At 45.9% G+C, this 26,318-nt stretch overlaps 1 protein-coding gene across 4 annotated transcripts in view; it reads right to left on the bottom strand.

The window, feature by feature from the left end:
• Creb3l2 (cAMP responsive element binding protein 3 like 2) overlaps positions 1–26,318 on the bottom strand; it is a 110,889-nt gene that overhangs the window by 16,247 nt on the left and 68,324 nt on the right. For 3 of the 4 annotated variants that reach the window (XR_003301675.2, XR_003301674.2, XM_026398563.2), the window contains exons 3-8: positions 17,324–17,499; positions 15,665–15,752; positions 12,081–12,265; positions 10,144–10,290; positions 9,306–9,364; positions 7,933–8,001 (exon numbers count right to left, since the gene is read on the bottom strand). Coding sequence is in view for 2 of the 4 variants with exons in the window: in XM_026398563.2 (XP_026254348.2) it covers positions 7,933–8,001; positions 9,306–9,364; positions 10,144–10,290; positions 12,081–12,265; positions 15,665–15,752; positions 17,324–17,499 (724 nt within the window). In the remaining 2 variants the exon portion in view is untranslated. The remainder of the gene's footprint in view (positions 1–7,932; positions 8,002–9,305; positions 9,365–10,143; positions 10,291–12,080; positions 12,266–15,664; positions 15,753–17,323; positions 17,500–26,318) is intronic. The other variant, XM_077795935.1, reaches the window with a different exon arrangement.

Here is a 26,318-nt window from a genome sequence, read left to right as displayed (position 1 = left end):
ATGTCCTTCTGAGGCAAAATCCAACCATAATCCCCCTCCTGGCCCAGCCTCATCATGGAGAGCTAGTGTCCAGCAAGTTCAAGGGCTGGAGGGAGTGTCCAAAAGCTGAAACATCTATACCAAGGGGGAGGAGGAGGAGGGATGTGATGTTGGCAAGTAGCAGTCTACACATTCCGTGAAGATACTTAAGGACAATCAAGAGCTATCTCAAAACCTCCGAACACCAAGTGTGACATAACGAAAGACAACTATATAAGCTAAAACTCCTGAACTTTGAATTAATGCCTATTTGTATAACCATCTCTGGCTTAAATATGAGGAGTGTTCATGAGGTTCTGGCCAAAATTAAAAAGAAAAAAAAAAGAATACAAAACGTCTCTTTTTTCTATCCGAGTGATTTCTACATTACGGGAAGTCCCACCCACCCCCCAGGGACCAGAAAGCATGTCTTTCTTCTTTCTTTTCTTTTTTTTTTTATGTTTTTACATTTTTATTGGTGCATTATAATTATATATAGTAGTGAGATTCATTATGCCAAACGTATGTTTGTGCATTTTTGATAATGACAAAAGCTAAGCCTTAATAATTGGTTAGAACTTAAACATGCTTCAATTTATGTAGCCATCAACTTCCAACATTCAAGTGAACATCAGAAGACAATTGTGACATTAGTTTGATGCTGGAATCCTACAGTTCCATGAAATCATAGAACATGCATAAATGACACCGGCCATATTTAGAAGCTACAGTAGTTTAGTTTTGTTGTTTTATTCCCCCCCACCACCACCACCACCATCAGAAAGAAAATCCAGACACCAGTTCCAAATTACTGTATTACCTACTGGGCCAGGAACATAAAAAAAATGGATTCTAGAATATCTCCTGGTTGGTAGAATTTCTAACTTTACACTAAATTACACTAAAATGTCCCTCTAATCCCTCTGGGGAACTTGGTTTAGTCCCCAACAGCTCGGAAGTTTGAAATATTTCCACTTGAGAAGAAAAAGAATACTCTCCGCACAACAAGAACTTGGAGGCAATGAAGAAATGAAAAGTGAATTCGACCAAGATAAAAGTCCACAGAAAAATAACTCGGGCCGTTCATCTGACTGTGTGGCTTCTCTGTGAGTGGCAGGGAGCTACCATTAGTCTAAAGGAAGTGCAAAGATCTCACATACAGAAGAGGGCAAGAGCGTGACCAGTGCAAAGGAACACAGCTGTGCAGACCGAACCGCCCAGGAGGGCCAGAGGGCAGTGGGAGCCCAGACTTGGCTGGAGAGACCGTATCCAGGAATCTCATAGTGATCTTAAAGAATTAAGAAATGGGGTGCTGGGGAGAAGAACTCTAGCTACAAGGAAGGTCAAAGAACAAAAATAATAGAGATGGCTGCCAAGACCGGCATGTTCCGCCTTCTGTGGAGTCTAGGGAAAGAGAAGAGCAGAAGCCGCAGGCCACACATCCTGAGGCTCCTCCTCACCCAGCTCCACACCAGGCCAGTAACTGTCCATGAGGGGTTCTCAGCATCTGCTGCTCACAGCGCCCTCCCAGGCTACGTCTGAATTTAGAATTCTTGGACTCCCCAGGGGAGGCCCAGGAGGTTACTAGGATGCACAGAGCCATGCCAGGCAGCAGCCCTGCTGTGCTTCTCTTCCCATCCCTGGTCTACCACAGGGGTCAGATGGTCCTGAAGACCCAGGACGTATGATGCCCAGAAGAGACACTGGAGGAGCACAGGAGCTGTTCTGCTAGGGACGGCCAGACCAGAGGCCCTGTCTTATATGGGCCAGTTCTCAAGAATGATTATCAAGATGGTAAGTAACCTGGAGAAAAGAAGTAATGCTTCCTCTGGGCACAAAGGCAGGCTTATTTAGTACTTGCTATAAAAGCAGGAGATTCTCCAAGCTCAGGCCACAAACCCATTGAGAGCGCAGCACCCACCTGGATCTCCCCTGGACTCAAGGGCAAGGAGAACTGAGGCAAATTTGCTGGTGCTCACACTGCCTCCTGCGCTGGGTGACACGGCCCTTTGTCTTGGACTCAGGAATCTCATGACTTCTATAAGTAAGGTCAAACTGAATCCCAGACCTGATACGCTGGGAAGGATTTCATGGGTGCACCTGCCTAAGTTCAAATTCCATGCACAGCCTCCACAAAGAACTGTTGATGGCCACTCCACTGGCCTCAGGGGTACCCACTGGTCACCTGGTTTGTTCTTCAAAGAGCAGACTCAGAGGACAAAACCACACAGACCCTGGAAATGGGCAGAGGCCCTTTGGTCAGAGAATTCTAGGACCGCAGCTACCAGGCAGGTCTAGAAGGGGCAGGGCAGAGTTCTGGTAGACACATCCCTTTGTCCTGCTGACTGCTCGTCCCATGAAGAAGGAACGGGTGCAAGACCGCCAGAGCAGGGCTCTCTAAAACACTGGACCCCACGCAGGGGCTCTCCTGTCCAGATCTAAAACTGGTCCCATCCTGGGGGAAGAAAGAGAGGCCCAGCAGCAGGAGAAAACAAGGCAAGAACCTGGTTAAAAGTTAAGGAGTTGAGTCCTGTACCCTACTCCACTCCTAAATGTTTGGATGGTGTTAACCCCACAGGACCTCAGCCTCTCCTCCTGTAAAATAAAGTGATCAGCGGTTAAAAAAGATGACATCTAAAGTGTATTTCTAAGCCCCTATGCTCCCATAAATTACAGCTAGAGGAGAGGGACGGTAGCTCACAGCCCCGTCGAAGGATAAGAATAAAATGAGTCCAGATGGAGCAAACCAAGCCACACGCACACCTGAAACCGATGTGCTGGGTAGGAAATGTGCATCACTTATGTGGAAGAAGAGGATGTAAGCAGAAGTGACAGTGTGTGTCAAGAAGGAGAGAAGGTGGGGCCATCCAGAGAGCTAGCAGATCAGAGAGAACAAGGACAAGCTTAGGGAAGCAGAGAGGACTCTCTAGCAGACACACATGGGCACCGCCTGGTAAGTGAAAATGTATTTCCCGATGAAGAAGAGCCCTGGGGAAACCATCTCACTTCCATCTCACACATTTCTTGATGGCGTGCAATTAGTGAATCGTCTCAGCAAAGAAAGTGCCGAGGTGCTTCCACAGCATGTCAGCTCTGCCCCAAGAGGTTCTTGGAGAAGGGTGAAGAGAGTGTCCTTCTCTCCTTGCTGACCCTGCCCCCTTTCAGTGTCCTGAGCTCAGATAAAAGGGTCTTTCCCCCTGGAAACCAACCAGGTTGGTTACTGGAGGTTACTGCTTAGTTCAGTTTAAACAAAAAGATTCACAAGTGATTTATAATCCAAGCACTAAGGTTCATCTGGAGAGATGGAAAAGTCCCTGTAGCCTAAAACCAGGAAAATGTAATAAAGAATCCTTTTCCTTCCATTTGGTTAATGACGAGACACATGCACATTCTCCTGCCACGTCATGCCACACCGTGAGAGATGGCGCCATGGCACCAAGGTCTCCCACTCACTTCTGGTGGCCCAGGATCCTGTCCATGTATTGCGGTTATTTCTACCTCTGTCCTGCTGCCTCCAGAGGATAATAATGAAAGAAGCACCACCAGGAGCATAAACACAGCTGTGCATTCAGTCAGTCCAGCCCTGGGCTTAGGTCAAGCACCAGGTCACCCACAAGGTATAATGTGACTAAGTCTTCTCTTACCATGTGCCCCAAATGGCAGCTCCCTGCATCTGACTTGGGGCAGGGGATTGCTGGTGCTTGCACTGTAGTCATTTTGGCTAATTTGAAGTCCTCTGAGCAAGGGGAGGTCCTGGGTGGGGAACAGGAGCAGGTGGCACTGTAGGTCATGGGCCCTGTTTCAACAGCAGCTCTGCTTTTGTTTATTTCCCTCTCAAGTTGAAATACACCAAAACCCACTGATCTCAGATATCATGGCCCTAGCAGCTCCCTAGAAAATTATCTGTGAAAGGATTACGGGGAGGAATTAATTGTCAGCCACAACCGCCACACAAAGGCTGTTCACCAGGAGAAAATTTGAAGAGGAAGCAAAGTGAGAACACACAGAGCCACTGGTGGGAACCGTAACAGAGGCTCACAACCGTCAAGGGACATGGTGACAAGTATTCCCAGACAGAGAAAGATAAATACCGCACGGTGTCACTTATGTGTAGAACATTTTTTAAAAAGTCAAACCCAGAAAGAGGAGAGCGGCACAGTGGCTGCCCGGGGCCAGGAGGTCAGTGACAGGGGACGCTGGTCACCGTGTAGAGACTTCCATTTATAGAATGGGCAACTTCTGGGGACCTGACATTCAGCAGGTAACTGCTGTGTGACCCTGCATGTGCTAACAGGGTAGGCCTTCGGCGTCTGCACAGAAGAAAAGGAGAAAGAAGAAAGAAAGAAAAAGGAAGAAAGAGAACAAAAAGAGGGGAAAAAATAATTAAAAAATGTGGTAACTGAGGCGCTGAGTGTGTTGATTCACTGGATTGCGGTCATTTCTCAGTGGACACACATGTCAACCCATGACACCACACCCTTTAAAAATGAAGAATTGTACCTCAGGAAAGCTAAAAATAAACAAAACCACAAAGAAATTTTCCTTCTCTAATGAATGTCCTACGCTACCCCTGGTCACATTCAGATACCCACGTCATGACAGAGATTCTTTAAATGGAGGTTCAAATAAGGATTCTGTAGAAATATAGTGATAGAAACATATGTCCAGTGCATTTTTGTTAAATGAAAACAGTTTCCAATACAGGAATATGCCCAGTAAAAATACATATAAAATATCCCTGAATGTGACAATTTAAGTAAAGGGACCAGGATTTTTTAAAAAATATATTTTCAAAAGTTCTTTTGCAATGAGCATATAATACATGTATATCTTCTTGTAAGTTTAAAAAATATGAAAAACAAGAGGGACTCTTAAATTAAAAAGTGTGCACATAGCAAAAGAACAATTGAAAAGAAGAAGTGGCAGCCTATGGTAGGGTAGAAAACATTCACAAATCCTGTGAAACATTAGGGCTAATGTCCAAAATAATAAGGAACTCGTACAACTCAATAACAAAAGGGCAAACCGAGTTAAAGGAGGGCAAAGGACCTCAAAGACATTTTGGGGAAAGGGGTACTGGGGAATGAACCCAGGGGTGTTTAACAACTGAGCCACATACCCAGCCCTTTTGGGGGGTTGGGGGTACCTGGGGTTGAACTCAGGGACACTCAACCACTGAGCCACATCCCCAGCCATTTTTTAGGGGGTGGGGGTACCAAGGATTGAATTCAAGGGCACATGGCCACTGAGCCACATCCCCAGCCCTATTTTGTATTTTATTCAGAGACAGGGTCTTACTGAGTTGCTTAGTGCCTCACCAATGCTGAGGCTGGCTTTGAACTCATGATCCTCCTGTCTTAGCTTCTGGAGCTGCTGGGATTATAGGCATGCACCACCACATCTGGCTATCCCAGCCCCTTTAAAAAAAATTCTTATTTTTTTCAGACTAGTTCTCACTGAGTTGCTGAGACTGCCTTGAACTTGTGATCCTCCTGCCTCAGTCTCCCAAGGTTTGAAAAGCTACTTGACATCACTATGTATGTATCCAAAAATGCAAATCAGTGCCACAAGATGTCACCTTACACCTGTTAGGATGATTATTGTCAAAAAGATAAGACATAACACATGTTGAGGAGGAAAGGGAACCCTCGTGCACTGTTGATTAGAATAGAAACTAATATAACCATTATGGAAAATGTGACTGAAGTTCCCCCCAAAAGGGATACGACCCAGCAATGCCCCTGCTGGGTATGAACCCAAAGGAAGTGAAGTCAGCACCTCGCAGAGGTGTCTGCGCTCTCGTGATCATTAGTGATGAAAAGTTTTACTTTAGCAAGCATTCTGCTAATACCGGAAGAAATGACTGAATTTAGTAGAACTATTTACAAACCCCTAATAGAGACAATTACTAGAAATTGTTCATAAGCAGAAAAGCAGGAGGGATGGGATGATATACCCCCTTATGGAAGAATGAGAAGAAACTATGAAGAATTTGCACCAAAACTGAAAAACAAAACCAAGTATGGTCTATAGTGAACACAGGACCATGTTAAATGGCGACACAGGACACTGAGACAGTGGAGATGACAGGATGACAGACTCAGTTCCTTACTACAAAACAAGCAAAGGGAGGTAGAGCCTATAGATGAAAGGTAAATTGGTATGTAACAGGCATATCAACCAGTTTGAACATATGGAATCTGGATTCTGATTTAAACCAACAAGCAAAAATGATGTTTGAGATGATTAAAGAATAAGTAAATACTCAAGACACAGCACCATCAGCTGTAGAGGGGAAGAGAGACCCTTCCCCAGGCCAGGTGGCCTTTAGGTTCTTCTCCCTCACAGACACCCAGGTGGCCTCAGTCCCAGACCTGCTGTGCCTCTGCTGCCCCCATGTGGCCAAAGGAAGGCATGGCACCAGAGTCGCTAGAGAAGATGAGTTTCCAAATTCATCTTTGATAAATTCCTCTTCCCCTTCACTCAAGTGGTCAGAATCTGTCCCACTTGTGGACATGCTGCTTCCACAGCAGCAAGTGTCAGGATAGGTGCCGGGAACTCCTATCTTCACAGGATGCTAAAGGGATGGCTGTGGACTCTGGATGGGGGAGCAGGAAGCAGGGAACCAGCGGACTCAGGAAATACCCCCTGGGGAGTGCAGATAGACAAGGGAGAGATTAAGCCTAGAGAGACTGGCAAAACCATGGCATCTGAAACCATCAGATCAGCACAGTGCCATCCTGAGCTGGTGGTGCTCCCCCCAGGGGGCTGTCTGCTGCAGAGCACTGAAGGTGAACTCTTCTTGACCTGCTCTATGGGCACACATTCCCAGAAAGGCAGAGGGAAAGTCAGTGGGCTCCCAACGTCCAATACTCCCACTTACAGGAGTTTTAACTTCCTGCTGTTTGAACAACAAACCATGGAGATTCAGGAAATGTAATGTTATTGTCCAAAATATACAAGATTTAACCTGATCCCTTAACCTTTGCAAAATTGTTTTTAGACATTAATGCTGAGCCCTAAAATGGGCTTACCTCCCCCAAACCCATTTTTCTCTGTTTGACATGGTAAGAGTGTACTGTGCATGCATATGAACACACATTCTGGATGAAGCGCCCCCATAGCCAGTTTCTTACCCCTATCCCTAAACACCCTACATGTGACCCAGAGTTCAATCTTAATGTGGTCTTCCTATATTGAGGCTTCAGAGACACACTCTAGCTGCAAATGCAGGCCTAGCACCAGTGCTGCATGACCTTGAGAGAGTTGCCTAACTTTTTTGAGTATCAGTTACCTCCTCTGCCTAAGGAAGAAAATAATAGCACCATCTCCTCAAAGGGCTAAGTGAGTTAATATGTGGGAAGTGCTTACAAGTGTGCCTGGCACAAATGCCAAAAAGAATTCATTGACTCAGTCCCATCGTTAGCTTTTCAAAATGGGTTTGAGACGTAATTCATGGACTGATTTTAAAAAACATAATTTTCTGTATTTTTTAAAACCAATAAACACATGTGTTACCAAAATCAGGTGGCCAGTGCCTCCCTGTCTACCTCTCAAGTTTGGTGTCATTTTTCTGGAGAATTAGACCTATGGACTTTATTTTCTCTGAGACTCTAACTTCCTTATAATAGCTTGTCAGGATCAGCCTCCCCATGGATTCTATAATTTTTAGGAAAAAGGAAAGAACATGTGTGTTTGTCTGTGTGCGTGAGAGTACACGTGTGTATGCATGTTTTATGTGTGCATGTCTATGCGCGTGCACATGTGAGTGTGTGCATATGTAGTGGCTATCCTGCGCGTCCTGGTCGCACACACATTCACTGGACCCTCCTCCACGTTGTGGTCCTGGATTCTGCGAGGTCTTCCCCGCCTTCTGCCCAGCAGCCCATCAGTTCCCACTTGGGGGACACTTACCTGTTGGTGTTCTCCAGAACTTCCACCTTCTTCCGAAGTTCCAAGTTCTCAGTTGAACAAGACTCCACTCTACAGAGGAGAGAAAGAAGAAACTCAGTTATTCTGTGCCGAGCAAACTCAGACAGGAGCTTGGATGAAGGCGGGTGGGATCAGAAAAAGAAGAGGGGGCTCTGCTATTCCAGTGAGGCGAGGGATAGAGCTGAGGCAGCTGGGGTTGGGAGGAGGGAGGAGGCAACGAGAAATGGAGGGACTGAGGAAGGAGAGCCTCAGGACTGGGAGGTGGACACGAGCCTGCCTCCTCGCCATCCTCCCCACATCCTCACACTTCTCCTCTGTCCTACAGAGAAGTGGGGCCACTGGCTCTTCTTCTGGCCAGAAGGACTGGGATGAAACCATGGGGCTTGGGTGGGGGCAAAGGAAGGGGAGAACCCAGGACTAGGAATCTGGGTGCTGGGCCTGCCTGCCCAAAAGGGGCAGTGAAGAAATTCCATGAAATATCTTGACCCTGGATGCCTTTAGGAAACAATGGAATGGAATGGGACCCCCTTAATGCTAAATGGCCAATTCCTAAACCAGATGATAGACAGGTGATAAAAACTTTCAATGGAACCTTCTAGAACTAGTCAACATCCCCACCCATTCTTGCCTCCAGATGTATAGAAAGACTCATCTCTAGGTCTGGGATCTCTTTCCTATATTAAAATTGGCATTAGCTTGTCAGCTAGAGAACATTTTCTAGGGCTAATAAAAACTGAATTTAATTCATACTTTCTCTTTTTTTTTTGTACTGAGGATTAAACCCAAGGGCACTCAACCACTGAGCCACATCACCAACACATTTTATATTTTATTTAGAGACAGGGTCTCGCTGAGTTGCTTAGGGCCTCGTTAAATTGCTGAGGCTGGCTTTCAACTTGTGATTCTCCTGCCTCAGCCTCCTGAGCCACTGGGATTACAGGTGTGCACCGCCACGCCCAGCTAATCCATACTTTTTTAAAGCCCTCCTGATATTCTAGGCTTTTCAGAAGAAAGTGTGGCTTCAAGTGACAAAAAGCCAGTCACCCACAGCATGAGTTACAGTGCCTCCTCTGGGGAGATCTGGGAATGTGCAGGAAGGTGAAGAATGCTTCTTGTTTGTCAGGAGGCTTCTGAGGAAGGACTCAGGGATCCTTGGATGCCCTCGAAGACTGAGCATGCTTTTCCCTCTTGGTCATTATAAACGCCCCTCCCATAACCACTAGGTGGCAGGCAAGACGCAGGCAACAGCCTAGGGGCCCAGGGCTGTGCAAAGGCAGCCTGCCTTCCAGAGCCAGCAGGCTCCCCGCTCTCTGTGACCATTGCCCAATAAACACAACCAGCGGACAGCAGCTTACTTCTTCTCCAGGCTGTCCATGTATTCTTTCTTCTTTCTCCTACTTTCCTGGGCAGAAATCTGAGAAATAGGAGGGAGAGAAAAGATGAATTTCCAGCTCTATAACTAACCCATTTATGCATGAGTGGAAGACAGGTGCTAAGGTGTGAAGCCCTGCTTCCCCTGGGGGCCACCTGCCCTGTCTAATCTGCAGCTCACCCACTGGCCACCTTTGTCCCCTGCTTCAGCTGAGCTTGCACCACCTGGATGAAGATAATGCCCACCTCTCTCGCTCCTGCCTGCCTCCTCCTCTCCACCTCCCTCCTGCTGTCTCTGCCTTGGTCAGGACCCTGGGCCTCACCAGCCTTGCCCAGCCCTGGAGGAGCCCAGTACTGGGAGAAGGCAGAGCCCAGAGACCAAACCACTGCAAGATTCTCTATCACAAACCTCTATCAAGAAAAAAGTAAGTAAACACCTCAGTGAATTGTATTTATTTATTTATAAATGATATACTTGTCTGCTAGAGAAAAACTGTGGCATACATCATAAAAGTGAAATTAAAGGGCTGATATTTTTAAAGTATAAATTTACGTGGAAGTTATCATATCTTTCCCTGCTGCTGACTGTGCTGCTGGGTACCGAGGAGCACTCACATGGCATTGAGAGTCCACGGCCCAGAGCGGATGGAGAGGGATGAAGGAAGACGGGGTGGGTGCTGGGTGCACTCTCCTCAGCTAAGGGAAGGGCTGACCCTGGGTCCCATGGTGCAGGCCAGCCCTGGCCCTTGGGAAGGGGGCAGGGCCTGCGGGTTTCTGCTGGCTCTCTCTGTTCACAGAAGGGCCTAGGTCTGAAGGGCTCACCTTGTTCTTGATCTTCCTCCGGATCTTCTTCAGGGCCTTCTCCTCTGATTTGGTTAGGGGCAGTTTGGTGGGAATGGGGTAGCCCTCAGCCATCAGGGTCCTCTTCTCCTCCTCGGTCAGGACCAGGGGACCTGATCCCTGAAGCTTCTGTGCAGATCAAGGAGCAGGAAAGGTCAAGGAAGAAAGTGGGACATGCTGACGAGACCCTCCTGACGGGCAAGGAGGAAAGGGACCCGTGAGCTCTGGGTGGGAAGCAGGCCCTTTAAAATGGAAGCACGGGTGGAGAAGAGATGCTGGTGTGCGGGCTTTAGCCCTAGGAGGACCATGCAAGGCGAGGATGAGAGGCCTCCACCCACCGTTTCCCAGAAAGGGCCCCAGGAGCCAACACACAGGAAGTCAAGGTACAGAATTCATGGCCCATGTCCCTGGAGACTTCCAGGCCTCAGAGTGAGGACAGATTCACTTTGTGCAAGAGTTTTGTTCTCCTTCTGAAAATGTCCTCTTGCCACTGGCTCTCTACACACCAGGGCTGCTCCTGGCCTCCACCTACAGCTCAGGGGCCGGAGGTCCCAGAGGTACACCTGCAGGCACGCTCCAGGGGCGTCTGGCTTCAACACTCCTAGACTCCACCAGCAATGAAGATGCAACTGCAGTTCATCTCATCTGGCCCAGAACAGAACAGCATGTGCACATTAGTCACAGAGTCCCCCGTGCATAGAGCTGCAGGCACAGAGCCACGGGGACTCACACCCTCTCTCAGGTGGCTTATGATCAAGGCTATGAGACAGAGTCGGTGCCCGTGGAAGGATGAACGTCATCAAATGCTGCACTATAATATTAACTGTGGGTGCATTAAGAATTCGGAGAAAGAGAGTACCTATGTGATCATGCGACAAGAGAAGGCTCGGGGTAAGTCAGGGCACTTGAGCTGAGCCTCCTGCAGAGAGGGATGATCTACATGAGGGAAAGAAGGGCATTCCTAGAAAAAGGCATGTTCTGGGACCCAACCCAGACGCCTGCTCCTGGAGGGGGTCAGGGAGCTCGAGAAGCAACAGAGGCCAGCTACCTCCTCCGCAGCAGGATGTCAGGGCCTCGTGCCTCCAGGGGGTGACAGGGAAACGGCGTGGCTGCCGGGCAAGTGTGTGAGACGTCCTCCACAGAGGTGGAGGATGGACTGTGGGGAGGCCCATGGTGATCTAGGAGGAGGCTACTCAGGTGATCCAGAGTGAAGACTCAGGTGCGAGTGGAGAAGGGAAAGGAAGGGTGGACAGGGTGGATCCCTCTCTCAGTGATTCCATAATGGTGACAAGGACATAAGTTACTATGGATCTAGAACTTGTGGGAGAAAATTATGTGAACGGATAGGTGGTTTGTGAAGACATTTTAAATATTTTGCTTTGTTTCAATTTGCGTCATGATATTATAAAATTTTAAAAAGTTGACTATGAAGACTTCATAGATACCAATTCACTCTCTAGAAAAACAAAGTCCTTTTACCTCCTTTTTATTTGGAAAACAGTGTCTTTATGTTTGTGAGGCACAAACGACGATTTGGGACTTCTAAGTAAATATTTATGGTATAATTTTGAGGATAAAAGAACAAGATTCTTATTTCTCATGCTTACAGGTCTGTACCATAAACACCTGAATTAAAAACTGGAACTGTGTCCATAGAAAGATAGACAAGTGTGGTAGCGAGGTAAGATTGATGGGTTGTTTTTAAAAAATGTTCTTTAAGGTTGTTAACATCCTGCTTTACAGCTGGTTATAAGCCAAAATAAACCTCTTTCTTTATAACCTACCCAGTCTTGGGTATTTTGTTATAGCAACACAGAACAGACTAAGACAATTAGTCACTGAACAGAAACTTCGTTACAAGAGCAAAAATCAAACTGAGAGGGTTCATGTCTACCCAGAAAGGCCCACCAAATACTTACATGAGGAGCCGTGAGAAGAGGGGAACTGGAAAGTGCAGAGGGGCCCCGGGGCACGGCCCTGGCAGGACTGTGGGTCTGAGGCAGACCAAAGGGGTGCAGGCATGGGTTGGGACTCAGGCTGCCCTCCGAGTCACTGCTGTGGCTGCTGGGAGGGGTTGGGGGTAAGTGCAGATGGTCCACGGAGGCTGGAGGAAAGAAAGCACATTTAATCTCCCACAGAGCAGCCGCAAAGCAGGCCTGGGGGTTTGGGCCCACCACATACATGCGCACAGCGGAACTTGGGAAGAGGACTCTCCATGAGCTGACCTGGAGGCCTCTCCTAGGTACGTTCAGAAGAGAACCATGTATACAGTGGTCTTCCTTTTGTTCAAAGGAGAGAAGACAGACTCATATTTGCTTGCATTGGCACAAAGAAACAAACACTGGTGGTACACACAAGATGGCCCAGAGCAGGCAAACTTAGGGTAGACGGTGACAGGGTGCTGACAAGTCTTCCCACTGTATCCTTTCCAGACGGTTTAGAGTGTTCGATTTGTACACTGTGATAATGCATCACGTACTCTAAACCAAAGTATTCTTAACAGCAAAACCTAGGCTCGGTCATGGGGTGCTTAGAGAAAAACACATTTGATTCTGGAAGGCTGTGCATAGCGGGGCCCACAAAAAGATGCCTGGCATTATTCATTCAGAAAACACCAAATCCACTTTAGAAAAATGAGCAGGCTCAGGAAAAACAAACAGGGGTGTAGGGGCACCGTCTCCCGCAAAGCCCTTCCTCAGGAGGTGTGCCACACTCTGCCAGGGCCCACGGAGCCTAATGGTGTCAGGTAGCACCTCCTGCGTGGCTGGCAAGCACACTGAGATGGTCCTCCCTCTTTTTTCTGAACAGCAGATATTTCTGTTGTGCCAGCCACTGTTCCTGGGCCAAGCGAGATAACCTCCCTGAGCCCTGCACCCCAAGCCGCTCCTGGGCCCCAGACAACACAGCCCTTGGTGCAGCAGCTGGGGACTGGGCAGGGAGCCTGGGGCTTTCCACACACCTGGGCCTGCTCAGCCTGGGCGGGGGCTGCTGAGGCCGGGCAAGGCCTGGGCCCTTCAGCTCCTGTTCCTGTCTTCAAATGCTGAGGCCCGAGGCCCCAGGGACAGGAGAGCCTTTCCGAGCCACAACTACTGACCTGAGGAAATGGGCCCCACCAGAGCTGCCTGGGACTGCTGGCTGTCCTACCCCAAGTCATGAACGCCAGGTCACAGTGGGTAATACTCGTCTAGGCCACGCTGCCTCCCCCACAGGCCCAGCCCACTTCTCTGTCTTCCCTCTCTTGTTCACAAGCTCTCTCCCTCTCCGACAGCCTGCAGGGGCACCTAGGTGCTGCTTCTGTCTATTTTTCTCTTCCAAAGTCTTACTAGAAGCTCCCTGGTCATTTGAGTGCCTGTGGGTATTCTTAAAGCTAAAGAATATTCCCAAACAATCCTACAGACTCTGTTCCCAACCAGCCTGCTAAAACCTGCTGGCAGTTAGGGGGACAGGTTGTGCTAAACATGCACGTACGTGCCTGGCGGGAAAGGAGGAGTCCCATGAATGTTCATCAAGCGTTCCCAATGAACACTACGGCACTTTATGATAAACAAACAAACAAATAATCAGAGAGAAAGGAAAACAGGACACAGACTAACCTATTGGAGGCTCCACACTGTGCTATTACATTCCCAAGGGCTAGCCAGAGAGCCTAGAGCAACCCCATCCCTCTCACTTGGCACAGTTTACTCTAATGGTTTTCTCCTTTCCAAGCAGGGGGTATCCCCCAGAAGACAGAAACAGGACGACAGGAAGAGCCAGGGAAGCGGACTCCAATCTCATCTTTCCCACCCACGGAGAGCTGCTGGCCTGGCCACAGGTGCCCCAATATCTGATTTCTAAATCCCATTTGAAATGCCGCTCTTGGGTTACTGAAAGATCTGGGGACAACAAGCGACTCTGCCCAGAAACTGTGATGCATTCAAGGATATTGAATTTCCTGATCTTTCCACCCAGGATCATGAGGAAGGGCTGCTATTTCCTTGGGTCTTGAAATATTTCTCCTCCAGTGACCTGCATTCTGAAGCCACTATGGGATCCATTGTTCCCGAGATGACATTCTCTGAACCATATTACAACACAAATTAAAAGAGCAGAGTCACAACCGGAGCCATAAAAACCAAAGGAACCACCTTCAAACTGCATATAAAGTGGAAAAGCATCAATGTGTATCATTCATCGCCAAAGAGGAAAGTCTCCACATAGATTCCAGTCAATATCACTTAAGAACTTTAACCCTTTCTTTCCGAGAGTGGAGGTAAAGAAAGGGCCAAGGCTGATTCAGTGGTCACAGTACAAATCCTGAGTCAGTCCCTCATGCAGTGAGGCAGATTATACGTCCATGAGAAAGACTCAGGGGTAACCTTCACACATTTATATACTGCAGTGCAAACACATTTTCTATAACCATTATACGTGCTGATCTCTTGCTTGTTGCCCACAGGATGAACTGTATTTTTAAACACATATTGATCAAATTACATTATGTGCTCTGGCAATTACATACAATGCCGTTATTATTTATCATTATTATGCACTAATAAAAATTTTTAAAAGATAGATTAAAAAGGGAGGTGAGAGCATGAACAGCAGCCTGGAACTGAGAGGAGCAGGATCTGCATCTGTACAAACAAGACATAGATTGTCCCTAGGTTTCCTGAGGCACAGAGGTCGCATCCAGGATCCCAGCTATGGGCTTTGCAGGAGAACCCAAGAGAGAGCAGGGAAAGAAAGAAGCAAGTGAAGCAACCTCAAGGATGACATTACTTAGCTCTACACAGATGGCAAGAAGGGGTACACTGCTAGAGGCCACAAATGCCCTGAAGCAACGGGGCTCCTTGCAACTGCTGTTAAATGTTATCTGAACACTGCATTGTGCCAAGCATCGTGGCACATGCATGCACTCCCAAAGGCTGGGGAGGCTGAGGAAGGAGGATCACAAGTTCAAGGACAGCCTCAGCAACTTATCAAGGTGCTAAACAACTCAAAGAGACCCTGTCTCTAAATAAAATATAAAAATGGTGTGGGGAGTGGCTCAGTGGTTAAGCACCATGGGGGTTCAATCCCCGGCACCAAAAACCAAAACAAAGCCTGCATTGTCCAGGTGGCTAAGTGAGGAGTTCTCTTTCCAGAGGGTGGAATCACTTGTTTTGACTAAGCAAGTGCCTGTGTGGATGGCTGTGCCCTTGTGGAGCTACAGAAGGTTCACACCAAGAGGGCACAGGACAGCGGGTCTGGTCACCTGTGACCACATTGTAGTAGTCTATAAGGTGTTTTACTCCAAACCCTGGTTTGGAGTAAAAGGGAAGTTAACACTTGGCTGGAAATGAGGCATGTGCCTTTGGGGAAAAGAATATTTAGCTTTCAAAATATTTCTGTGGAATCCAGATTCTTTAAGAAGCGAGCTATTCCCCAGAACCCACTAAACTAGCACTCTTGCTGTTCCCCCTTCTCTTTAGGCCGTGTGAACACACAGGGGCACTGAAGGAACGCAGGACAAGGGACACACCTTCTTTAGAAGAGAAGTTTAGGAACTGATCCACTTCATGAGGCTCCAGCTTAATCTTGGGAATAATTGTCTGGCAGGAGGAATCGACCTGGAAGAAGAATTTCAAACACAATTTTTAAAATAATTTTTTAAAATATTAAAAAAATAGTTGGACACAATACCTTTATTTTATTTCTTTATTTTTATGTGGTGCTGAGGCTCAAACCCAGCGCCTTGCACGTGCTTGGAGAGCGCTCAACCGCTGAGCCACACCCCCAGCCCCTCAAACATGATTTTTTCAAAACGAATGCCAGCCTTGAAGAACCAGAGAGAGCTATCTGTCCTCTGAGTCTTCCTGGGGGGCCGACCCCCATCTCTGGAGCATAGCAGGGGAAGGCTGCTTCTCTGACCGTCCCCCTCGTCCCACCTCCTCCCTGCCAAACCTGGCGTTACAGCCCAGGGGCTCTTAGAACTCTAACAGGAAAAGCCCCAGGCTCACTTACCAGTGCATAGTTCTATTATTTTGCGGTAACCTAAAGGCATTTTATCACAAAACATTCTGGTAAATTTTTAAAGGGCCACAGGCTTCCTGTCTGTCCCACAGCAGGGACTGTGTGCATCAGATCCTTCCTCCCCAGGCTTCCTAATGTCTGACGACATCTGACCACCAAATACCCAGCAGGGAAGAGAAGAGATATCTGGCCCATTCTCAGGGAGCAAAAGGATGGTCCTGAGCAATGTTATTCTTAAATCAACCGAACAAAAACCTCATGAATGAGGAGATGTCTGCATATCTCAGGAGCCCCGCCTGACAGAGGCTCAGGAAGCTCTGAGGAAGGGATCCTAGCCTGCAGCTGCGCAGGGCTTTCCTCCACAGCAGGAGGAGGCAGCTGTGTGTTGGTGGCTCTCCTGATCATGACCTCTTCCAGGACATGGAGACACTGAATCCTGATCCCAGGAGATCTTACTTAGTGAATGCTAAGGGAGTCATTGCTTCTAACCTGACCTGTAGAACTTAGGAAAGTCAAGATCGGCTCCAACGTCTGTAAGAAGATACATGAACATGACGCTGGTCCATTATTGGACCCTGGAAATACCCAGAGAGAAGGCAGAGTAGAATTAAACTCTACTTGCTGTAGACCTGGATTCAAGCAGGAAAATATTCTTGGTTTCTTACACTTGCCACAGGTAACAACAGGAATCAGTAGGCAGGAGATTTATGGAGCAGGTAAGGGCAGCTCAGCACTGTACTGGGGAAGTAAAATATTACCCAGGGGCTGGCATTCCCTCCCAACAGCCATGGCCCTGTCAGGTGTGGGTTAGACATCCTCTAAACCTCTCCCTTTCCACTGGCTTCAAAGTCAATGTCATAGGGATTTTTACTTACTTATTTACTTTACCATGGGTACCCTGGATTTTTTTTATTTTGTTATAGCAATCAAAGGGAAAAAAATGAAATCCACTCTAGTATTAATTTTTGTGGACAATTCCTTTAAAGTTGTGATATGATCCATGCTTGATACCAAATCAACATATTCTTGGTATTTTCCTGCACATATGCATAAATACACAGTTATATGCCCTTAAGTCGATACAGCCACTAGAATAAAGGCCTTATTGAAGAATGAAGGTCCGTATCTTTTGATCCAACCTATTTATATGTAAAAAAATTGAATATACCCCCGTGTTCATCTCCAGAGGGGGTTCCTCCTTTTTGAAAGGGGTGGAAATGGCTGTGATGGTCAGGGTGACAGAAGGAACAAGACCCGGGGTTGGCTCCTCCGTAATTGGCTCTGTCTTGATGGTGGTGGAAGGCAAGTCTGTGGACAGGTACCACTTCTCACTCTCCACCTCGTCTGTGGGAAGGAGACAAGCAACAGGGACCTTGTTAGAGCATCAAGTATGCACACAACCGCAACCTTCCTGACGGAACAAAGCTCCCGCCAGGGGTTCCTGGGAGGGGAACGAAGGGGAAGGGAAGAGTGTGGGAGAGCAGAGAACTGGGTGAAGAGATTAATGGCAAAGTAAGACAGTCCTGTGCATGCCCACCTGTGCGTCTGCCTGGAGAACCCTGGGAGAGCTGCACATAAAGAAAGAACCAGGCAGAGCGAGCGAGGAAGAGGACAGGTCCGGGCAGTGGAAGTGAAGGTGGTATCTATTCAAAAATTAATACACAAGCACAGCTGAAAATAAGGGGGAAAGAAGCCAATGGTTGGCACTTGAGGTCTCAGGATGACAGGCCTCTCCTTCTCCCCAGGGGCAGTCACTGTTCTCCTGGCTCCTTTTTTTCCTTCCGACTCCCTAGTCTGTGTCTCCTGCTCTCCCTGTGGTTCTGCATGTGCCTTGGATCTAAACTCAACCCCCAGAACCTCTGTTCGGTTCTTAGAGATGCAACAAACATCTGCCCTTTGCTAAAACGTAAGTGGCAAGTCTGGGTCTTGTTTCATGACAGAGGCCATGGTGATTATCTCCAGGCCTGGGGACAGATAACAGCCCAGCAGAAGACAGAGGGGACAGAGCACCTTAGCCGCAGGTTAAGGAAAGGAAAGCCCCTGTCTACAAACAGGCACAGAGCAAGAAAAAACAAGCCAGGGCTTCCCCAAGTCCACACCCCCCAAGACTAAAACCTGTACTAAAACAAGGTAGAAATAAAGCAAAGATAAGTGTCTGCTTTATGGACACGTTTAAAGCCACACGTTTAAAGCTTGGTGACCCACTACTGTTTCAGGGAACAGAGTTTTCATATATTGAAACTGGATTCCTGACTCCAGTTTTCTTACAAAAAGTTGCGTGAACGTCATTCAGAACTGCCAGGGCTGGAGGGGAGGGTGGAAGCAGCAGGTGAGAGCTAAAGTTCACGACGATTAAAACTGTACTGCAGAAGCAGCTTCCTTCAACTCCAGAAAAAGTTAGGTTCCCATTCACAATGTGATCTCTTGCTCTCTGAGCGAGGGCTATGTGCTGCTGAGTGCTGCGGTGCCATGGGGGACTTCCGTCATTCGTAGGGCGTGGGCGACATCCTGGCGAAGGAGGGGGCGGGAGGGGACAAAGGGCCTTTTGATGGCAGCCAGAGGAAGGAGACCACACTGTACTTTACACAGAATTCTGCTGGCCAGATAGGCATCCCAATTCAGCTTAGAGAAGCCTCTGGACCACGGGCCAAAAGAAGACCAACCCCTCTCCCAAAAGAGCTTAGGAACTAGAAGATTGTGTACCGCAAGAGGACACCCTTGGGACAGAGTCGTCGGGGAAGGCCTGGAGGGGCCGGGAGAACAGACTGCGCTTTCTTCACTTGGCGGTGAGACACTGAGGCCTCTGCTTCCTGAAATCAACACTAGAAGTCTACCCAAACCAAGCGCGAGCGACGCTGGTGCCTGGCAGAGGCTGGAAGAGACAGTAAGACAAGAATCAGCCCTGGGTGCACACTGAAAAGAACAGTCAGGAAGCATCCCTGGGAAAACCATCTCACACAATCACCAGGAAACAGAGAGAAGGCCAGGGAAGGGGACTGCGATCCAGCTGAATTCACCAGGCAACAGAAGGCAAAAATAAATGAAAAAAAGTAAATGCAAAATTGTAAGACAGAATGAAGACGGGTGACGAAGTCAGTTATTCCAATCCAGGGAAGCCATTCTCAAAGTGTGCACATGGCCATAAACTAAGCCAGCTCAGTTGATGGGTTTTTTTTGGTACCGGGGATTAAACTCAGAGGCACTCGACCACTGAGCCACATCCCCAGCCCTATTTTGTGTTTTATTTAGAGGCAGGGTCTCATTGACTTGCTTAGCGCCTCACTTTTGCTGAGGCTGGCTTTTAACTCATGATTCTCCTGCCTCAGCCTCCCAAGTTGCTGGGTTTACAGGCATGTAACATGGTGCCTGGCCAGTTTATGTTCTTAATGCTCGTGTCCCATAGCCCTATTTAAAAACATAAATATAATCGCTGCTCTCTCAGGGAGAGTGAGCAATGACACCTGAGCTGCAAAAGGAAACCTCTTCTCTCAAAGGGCACAGAGCTCTTCCACGTGAGGAGTCCCAGGAAGCCGCCTCTACTCCCCCAAGCTTTGCTGAGGACAATTGGTATTTGCTTCATGGTTTCACTCCAATACAGCAATCTTGAAAGTTTTAGAGATAGAAGTTTAAGTCCACCAATATAGCACAAGGATGTCATTTTATAGAAGAGGAAACTGACATTCTAGGCCTGATCATACTGCAAATTAGTGGCAGAACCCAGATTGCTGTGTTTGGCCAGGATTCTCTCCATTAAGGAAACAATTCAACATGTGGGTAGAGATTCATGCATAAACACATTTGTTGCGTCATTGCTTATAATCACAAAGCACTGGGAATAACCAGAACACTAAAGAATAAGGAAAAGGTTACATTAATTACGGTGCATCTGTTCAATGGAATATTCATTCAGACATTAACGTTGCATTTAAAAACCTTGTTAATGACCAAGGAAAGGTTTATAATGTAATGTTAAAAGGGAAAAAATCTGGGTATAATAATATACTATTAATGAAGGAACTAAGAGAAAAGAGACAAAGGAAATATCCCAATAGTAAACATACGTCTGGCTCATCATTCGGAACTCGGGTGATTTTCTTCTCACCTGTTACGCGTCATGCATTTCTAAATTGCCTGTGTTAGGAAACTGCTGCCCCTGGGTGATCACAACTGGGCATGGCCTCGTCTGCCTGCTCTACTGTGTGCTGCAGGATGGCAATTATTGCAGAGAAGTCCACAAGGCTCAAGGGACCCTGAACGGCCCTTGACTCATACAGGTTGACGGCCACCTTAATGTATGTAAGAAATGCATTAGGGGCTTCAGGTCTTCATTCTCTCTTTCTCTCTATCCATGTCTTTCGTCATGTAATTTTCAGTACCCTGCACTTGGACATGTGATGTCACTTAGCCAATGGCACATTAGCTCTGAACCGCACTTTTTTCTTGGTGTTTTATCACCACTATGAAAAGGATGTGGCAGGAAAACCGACTGATCCAGGAGAAAGGCGACAGACACATAGATGAGAGCTGTCTCCACATGAGCTTAGCCAAGAGCAGCCAACTCCTTGCTAGCCTTAGAGATGAGAGAGAAAGTAGTGTCACTCATTGACCCCCACAAACATCAGCCACGTCCCCTGCAAGAAACAGACATATGAGCTATAATAGCAAAAATATTTTTTAAGTACTAAAGTTTGTGATGATTTCTTAGCTGATATAATATGGCTGAATGTTTGAAGAAAAAATTCAATTACTTCAAAGTATATTACAAAATAGCTGCACTGATTTTCCAAATAATTCTTCTAAATCATTAACTGTGAATCAAATCAATAAAATTTATAAATTGGCTGATTAGACTTCCAGTTACATCATAAAAATAAACCATTTCAGACTAAGAAAGTCAGCCAGAAAGTAGTTGGTAAGAACCGCATTCCAGTTTTGTTGAAACTAAAGAAGAGCGTTCATCATTCTGAACCACTGGGTGTAGAATTATACTGTCCCCAACAGAAATAAGTATCAACTCAGAGAAAATAAAATGACAAATATAACCTTGAGGGAGGGGGTTAACAAAGGACGGAGTGAAGGAGACGAAGGAACAATGACTTTCCCCTACGACCTTATTTTTGTAGTCTACTTTTACTGGCAAAAACATCAGTAGGGCCACGGAGGCTTAGAACTAGAATTTCCCTTGGCTATTTGAGTAGATGGCTAAACTATAAAAGCAAGAGTCAGTGGACACACTGTATTCCATAATTTCTAAATCCTGAAGTTCAGATATAAATGGGAAAAAAAAAAGATTTTTCCTGAATTGTGTTGACACACATTTTAAGCTTCATTTCAGATGGAAAACGCCCCTGGTAAATTCAGTAGTGCATCCCATGGAGCTTAAGAAAAACAACCCCGTATCATCTGATTTTATTCCAGCAGCCTCCTGACAAAGGTCAAACTCAAATGGCACATCTCCTTAGCATCGCCCTGATCTGTCAGCACGGAAAGGAAGCAAGCCACTGTCTGCAGTGGGAAACAGGCCTTCATATCAAGGGCAAGACCGCAGCCACATGCAAGGGCGTTGGACGCCAAGACTCCCAGAGCATCGAGTGGGCAGGAAGCTTACAAAAGGCAGAAACTTGAAGGCAACACAATGGTAACAAAATGGGGATCCTCAATCATTTCCACTTACCCTGCCAAGATAACTGCACCAAATGGGCTCTGATCCCTGCAGAACCAACCAAAAGATCAAATCCTCAAGTGAGAACTGGCAGCGTCTTTATAAACACACACACACACACACACACACACACACACGCACACCATGTAGAAACAGAATGGCCATACATCCTAAAAATGAGAACTCACAGGGGGCAAATACCATTTATATGATGGAAATGTACATATAATCCATTTATTATTTACATAACATCTGTAAAGCAAAGAGGAAATTTCATAAATTAAACCTGCACGTCCCATCTAAATCCTCCAATTGCTTTGTTTGCCCTTTGAGTATTTTCAAAGGAGCTGAAAAATCTTCAACAATTTTTTACACAAAAAATATCATAAAGAAAAAAAAAACAGGTTCTAGAAGCTTAGGGAGGGCAGGTCAGGACTTCAGTAGAAAATATCAGAATTATATTGAAACAACAGGCCACTCTGCAGAAGTTAAGCGGCCCGTATGCTCAAAGTTCCCTTCTTAAGCACCTTAACCTTGAAGTCACTTTCAGCTTGAATATTGTTAAGAAATATCGATAATAATAAAACTAGCAGATACTTACTGGTAACTACGTATTTACTATGTGCTGGAAATTATTCTAAGTGCTTTGCAGATACTAATTAATTTAGTCCTAAGAGTAATTACGTGGAGTAAGTAACACCATTACTCGCATCTTACAGACAAGAAAACTAACAGACTGAATCCAATGTTTCTGGAGGAATCCCAGTTTAAAACCATCTAATAACAGCTAAAAGGCTGAGTGGTTATTATACGGCAGGCACCCATCATGACCTGTGGTCAGCACAGTTTCTGAGAGAAACTCTTCCCATGTTCTTTCTATGCTGTGGATACAGAAGCTCTTTCCCTGGGTCTTGTTATTCTGATTATGGCCTTTGGTAAATTATGTATTTAATTATGCAATAATCCACACAAAGGCCATAACAATAACAGGTCATATTTATTCAGGGCTTAAAAATTGGCAGGCACTATTCTCAGTGTTCAGGAAGTATTGACTCCATCCCTACAATAATGTTATGTGTTAAGTATTATTATTATTATTCCCATTTTAAAGCTCGGGAAAGAAAGACATAAGAACTAACTAATCCATCATACATCACACTAGTAGTTAGGTGGCAGAGCACAGATTCAAATCGATTTGACTCTAGAAATCAACACTGTACTTAGTCAGGGTTCTGCATTTAGCATCTCAGGTTCTACTGTAGGTTATGTGTCTAAAGTAAAAACAAAATAAGTACCTGTAAGACAAGTGATTGATTTCAAAAGATGTATTTAATACACACACATACATGAAACTCCCACGTATTTTTTTATTTTTCTTCACTGAAGTCAGAGCTCTCATTCAGGAATAACCAAAGTATTTTTAACTGCTAGAGAACTCTAAGCATTGCTTTTTTTTTTTTACTGCTGCAGCTTTTCAATGGCTAGGCAGACAAAGGAGTCATTTCACTTTTATTCTTTTCTTTTCTTGTTTAATAAAGAAAGCACCATTATCTTGTTGTCTATGTTCCTACCCAAGCACAATCTTCTTCCTTCAACCCACCCCTAGATGACGAACATACCTTCCTTTCCCACCTGAGTCTACCCCCTCCAACATGACTCAGACTGATGCTCTTATCACAGCTCATACTGAATGTGATGAAGATACAGCTATTCGTCTCATCTCTGTGGCTTACTCTCGGGCCCCACTTCCTGGGAACACGTCAACATCCAGATCCCTCTAACACTGCAAAGCAGAACCTTAGTGTCCTATGACTCATCTCTACCCCTTTTTCCAACACACTCGACCTTGTGCTAATCCTGCTGCCAGCTTTTCTAATCATTTCAAAATCCATGCTTTCTCTGCCATCAATGTGATAGACCTTCACCTTTAATTAGATCTGTGTACCTTTTCCTGCTCTCACATTAGCAACCATGAGCCATTATTCTTCTCTTCTTATCTCGAAAAAAGAAAAAAGAAAAAAAACAGCCACCTTTGCTTAGGTCCTGCTTCCCATCACGTAGTGAGCAACCCTGAGCCCTCGCCCTCCCCTGGCTGTCCCATTTACCCCATGTGACTTCACACCAGCACCATCTGCTCACCTTTAGCTCACAGATGACTGTTTTCACACCCATCTATGAAAACAGCTCTATAAATTTAGGGTATCCATACTAAGTTGTCCCACCCTGTCATTCCTGGACCCTGCAAACCCCAGACACCCAAACAGACTCATCAGAAGGGAGATGGTTATTATTTATGTTCCCAGACCACGCTCTGTAGACCTGGGACCACTCTGGTTCCAGTTTTTCAACCCATCATATATGAACCTACCTAGATTTGTGTGTGATACAGCTATGGTATTAGATCATTTCTGTATTTCTATTTGAATGCTAAGATCTGTTGATAATTTACTTATATTTCTAACTGGGGTTGCATATCATCTTGGAGGACAGGGATATGCCTAATTCTCTCAGAATGGACTTAGCCCAGCACTATATTTTTTCTTTAAGAACATTATTGAAATTACAGAAAAAAGAAAATGCTTACTAGTGCTACAGTCTACATCTTAAACAACCCCCAAAGGCCCAAGTGTTGAAGGATTGGTCCCCAGCTCTCAGGAGGCAGTGGAAACTTAGAGAGGCGTGGCTAACGGGAGACTTTAGGTCACTGGGGTGTGCCATTTTCTCTTTCTCTCCTTCACTGTGTGGCCATCAGGTGAGCAGTTTTGCCCCATTATGAGCTTCTGCCTCACCACAAGCCCAAAGCAATGGAGCCAACTGGTCATGACTAAAACCTCCAAAACTGGGAGCTAAAATAAAACTCTTCTTTGTATAAGTTGACTATCTCAGATATTCGTTACAGTCCTAGGAAAGCAGAGCAATAAGCCTAGTATTTCAATTTAAACACAAAGGAACACCATTAAAATCTAGAACTAGAAACACTATCCTCCATATTGTGAAGTACAAACACACACTCAAAAAAAAAAAAAAATCCACAACATTTTACTGGGTTATTTCTGCTTTGATAAAGGGTGACTACCTGCTTTGATAAAGCACTTGAACTTTGACTCTTCTGAGACTCAAAAAAAAAAAAATTAGAAAGGCTTTCACCAGAAATGTTAACAAATGCAGACAGGCCAAGCTTTTACAGACAGTTTTAAGGATCCACAGTCCATCTGAGATCCATGTTTTGGTTTAGATCTGGAATGTTCCCCCCAAAGCTCATGTGTTGGAAGCCAGGTCCCCACTGCATCAAGATCCAGAGGTGTGGGAGCTTTTAAGCAATGACTGGATTGTGGGGATGCAACTTCATCAGGGATTAATCCATTTGATTAACAATGCCAATGGACCCTGGGTGGTAACCATAGGCAGGTGGGCATGGCTGGAGGAAGTGGTTCACTGAGGGCATGCCCTTGAGGACTATATCTTCCTTTAAATCTTCTCTCTGCTTCCTGGCTGCCATGCACTGAGAAGCTCTCTTTGGCCACACTCTTCCACCATGACGTTACAGCCTTGGAGTTGGCGCATGATGGACCACATCCTCTCAAACCATGAACTAAAATAAAATTTTCCTCCTCTGAGTTATTCTTGTCAGGTATTTTGATCACCGCACTAAAAGGGGACTAACACAGCCCATGATAGAGTGATGGGATAAGAAGATCTACATTTTCCCTATATGACTGCCTTGGGGTTTAGGCAGGGAGAGAGGAGGGGAAGGGAAAGAGAGGAGGAAGAGGGCAAAGAAGGAGGAGCGGGGAAAGAGTAGGGTTACGGTGAGAGGCAGAAGAGGAGAGAGAAATGGGGAGGAAGAGGAAGGAAAACCAATAAACTAAGCCTCTACTAACTGTGTATCTTATCAGAATCAATTACAGAAGAATTGTATTTACGTAAACTTGGACACAGAACTAAATCACAGGCTTTCTCAATTATAATGAAAATTTGCTCACTCTCTATCTCTAGAGGCAATCACTCCTCGTTTGTCCTATACTGTTATCAAGAAATAAAGAATATTAGATCCAAATGCAAACAGCTAGCCTTAAATGCTACATATTTATGTGTTACTTAAAGAGCAACTGCACTTCTCCATCAGGCTGATTACCTGCTTTGATAAAGCACTTGCACTGGAGGACGATTATTCCACCTCCCACCCCCCACCCCTGTTAATACACACCCTTTGGCTTAAGTTGTATGAATAATGAATTCTGTTCCAAAATATCTGTCCATCATCAAAACCCAGAAAAATCACTGAAGCTAAAAATCTGGACAAGGCTAAGCTGGTCAGTTCCCCCTCCAACTACCCACATTGCCTAATTTTGACTTTATATATCTCAATCAGTTACTAACCATATTTGTTATCTTTTACTTACAAAAAAAAAAGCCTTTGCTATTATCAGAAAATAGCATCTGCTTAGAGAAAACATTGAAACTTCAACAAAAATGAACTGTAGACCAGAAACTCTGCAAA

This window comes from Urocitellus parryii, chromosome 3, assembly GCF_045843805.1.
Source record: "Urocitellus parryii isolate mUroPar1 chromosome 3, mUroPar1.hap1, whole genome shotgun sequence".
Lineage (NCBI taxonomy): Eukaryota > Metazoa > Chordata > Mammalia > Rodentia > Sciuridae > Urocitellus > Urocitellus parryii.
This window is presented reverse-complemented; position numbering and strand designations above follow the sequence as displayed.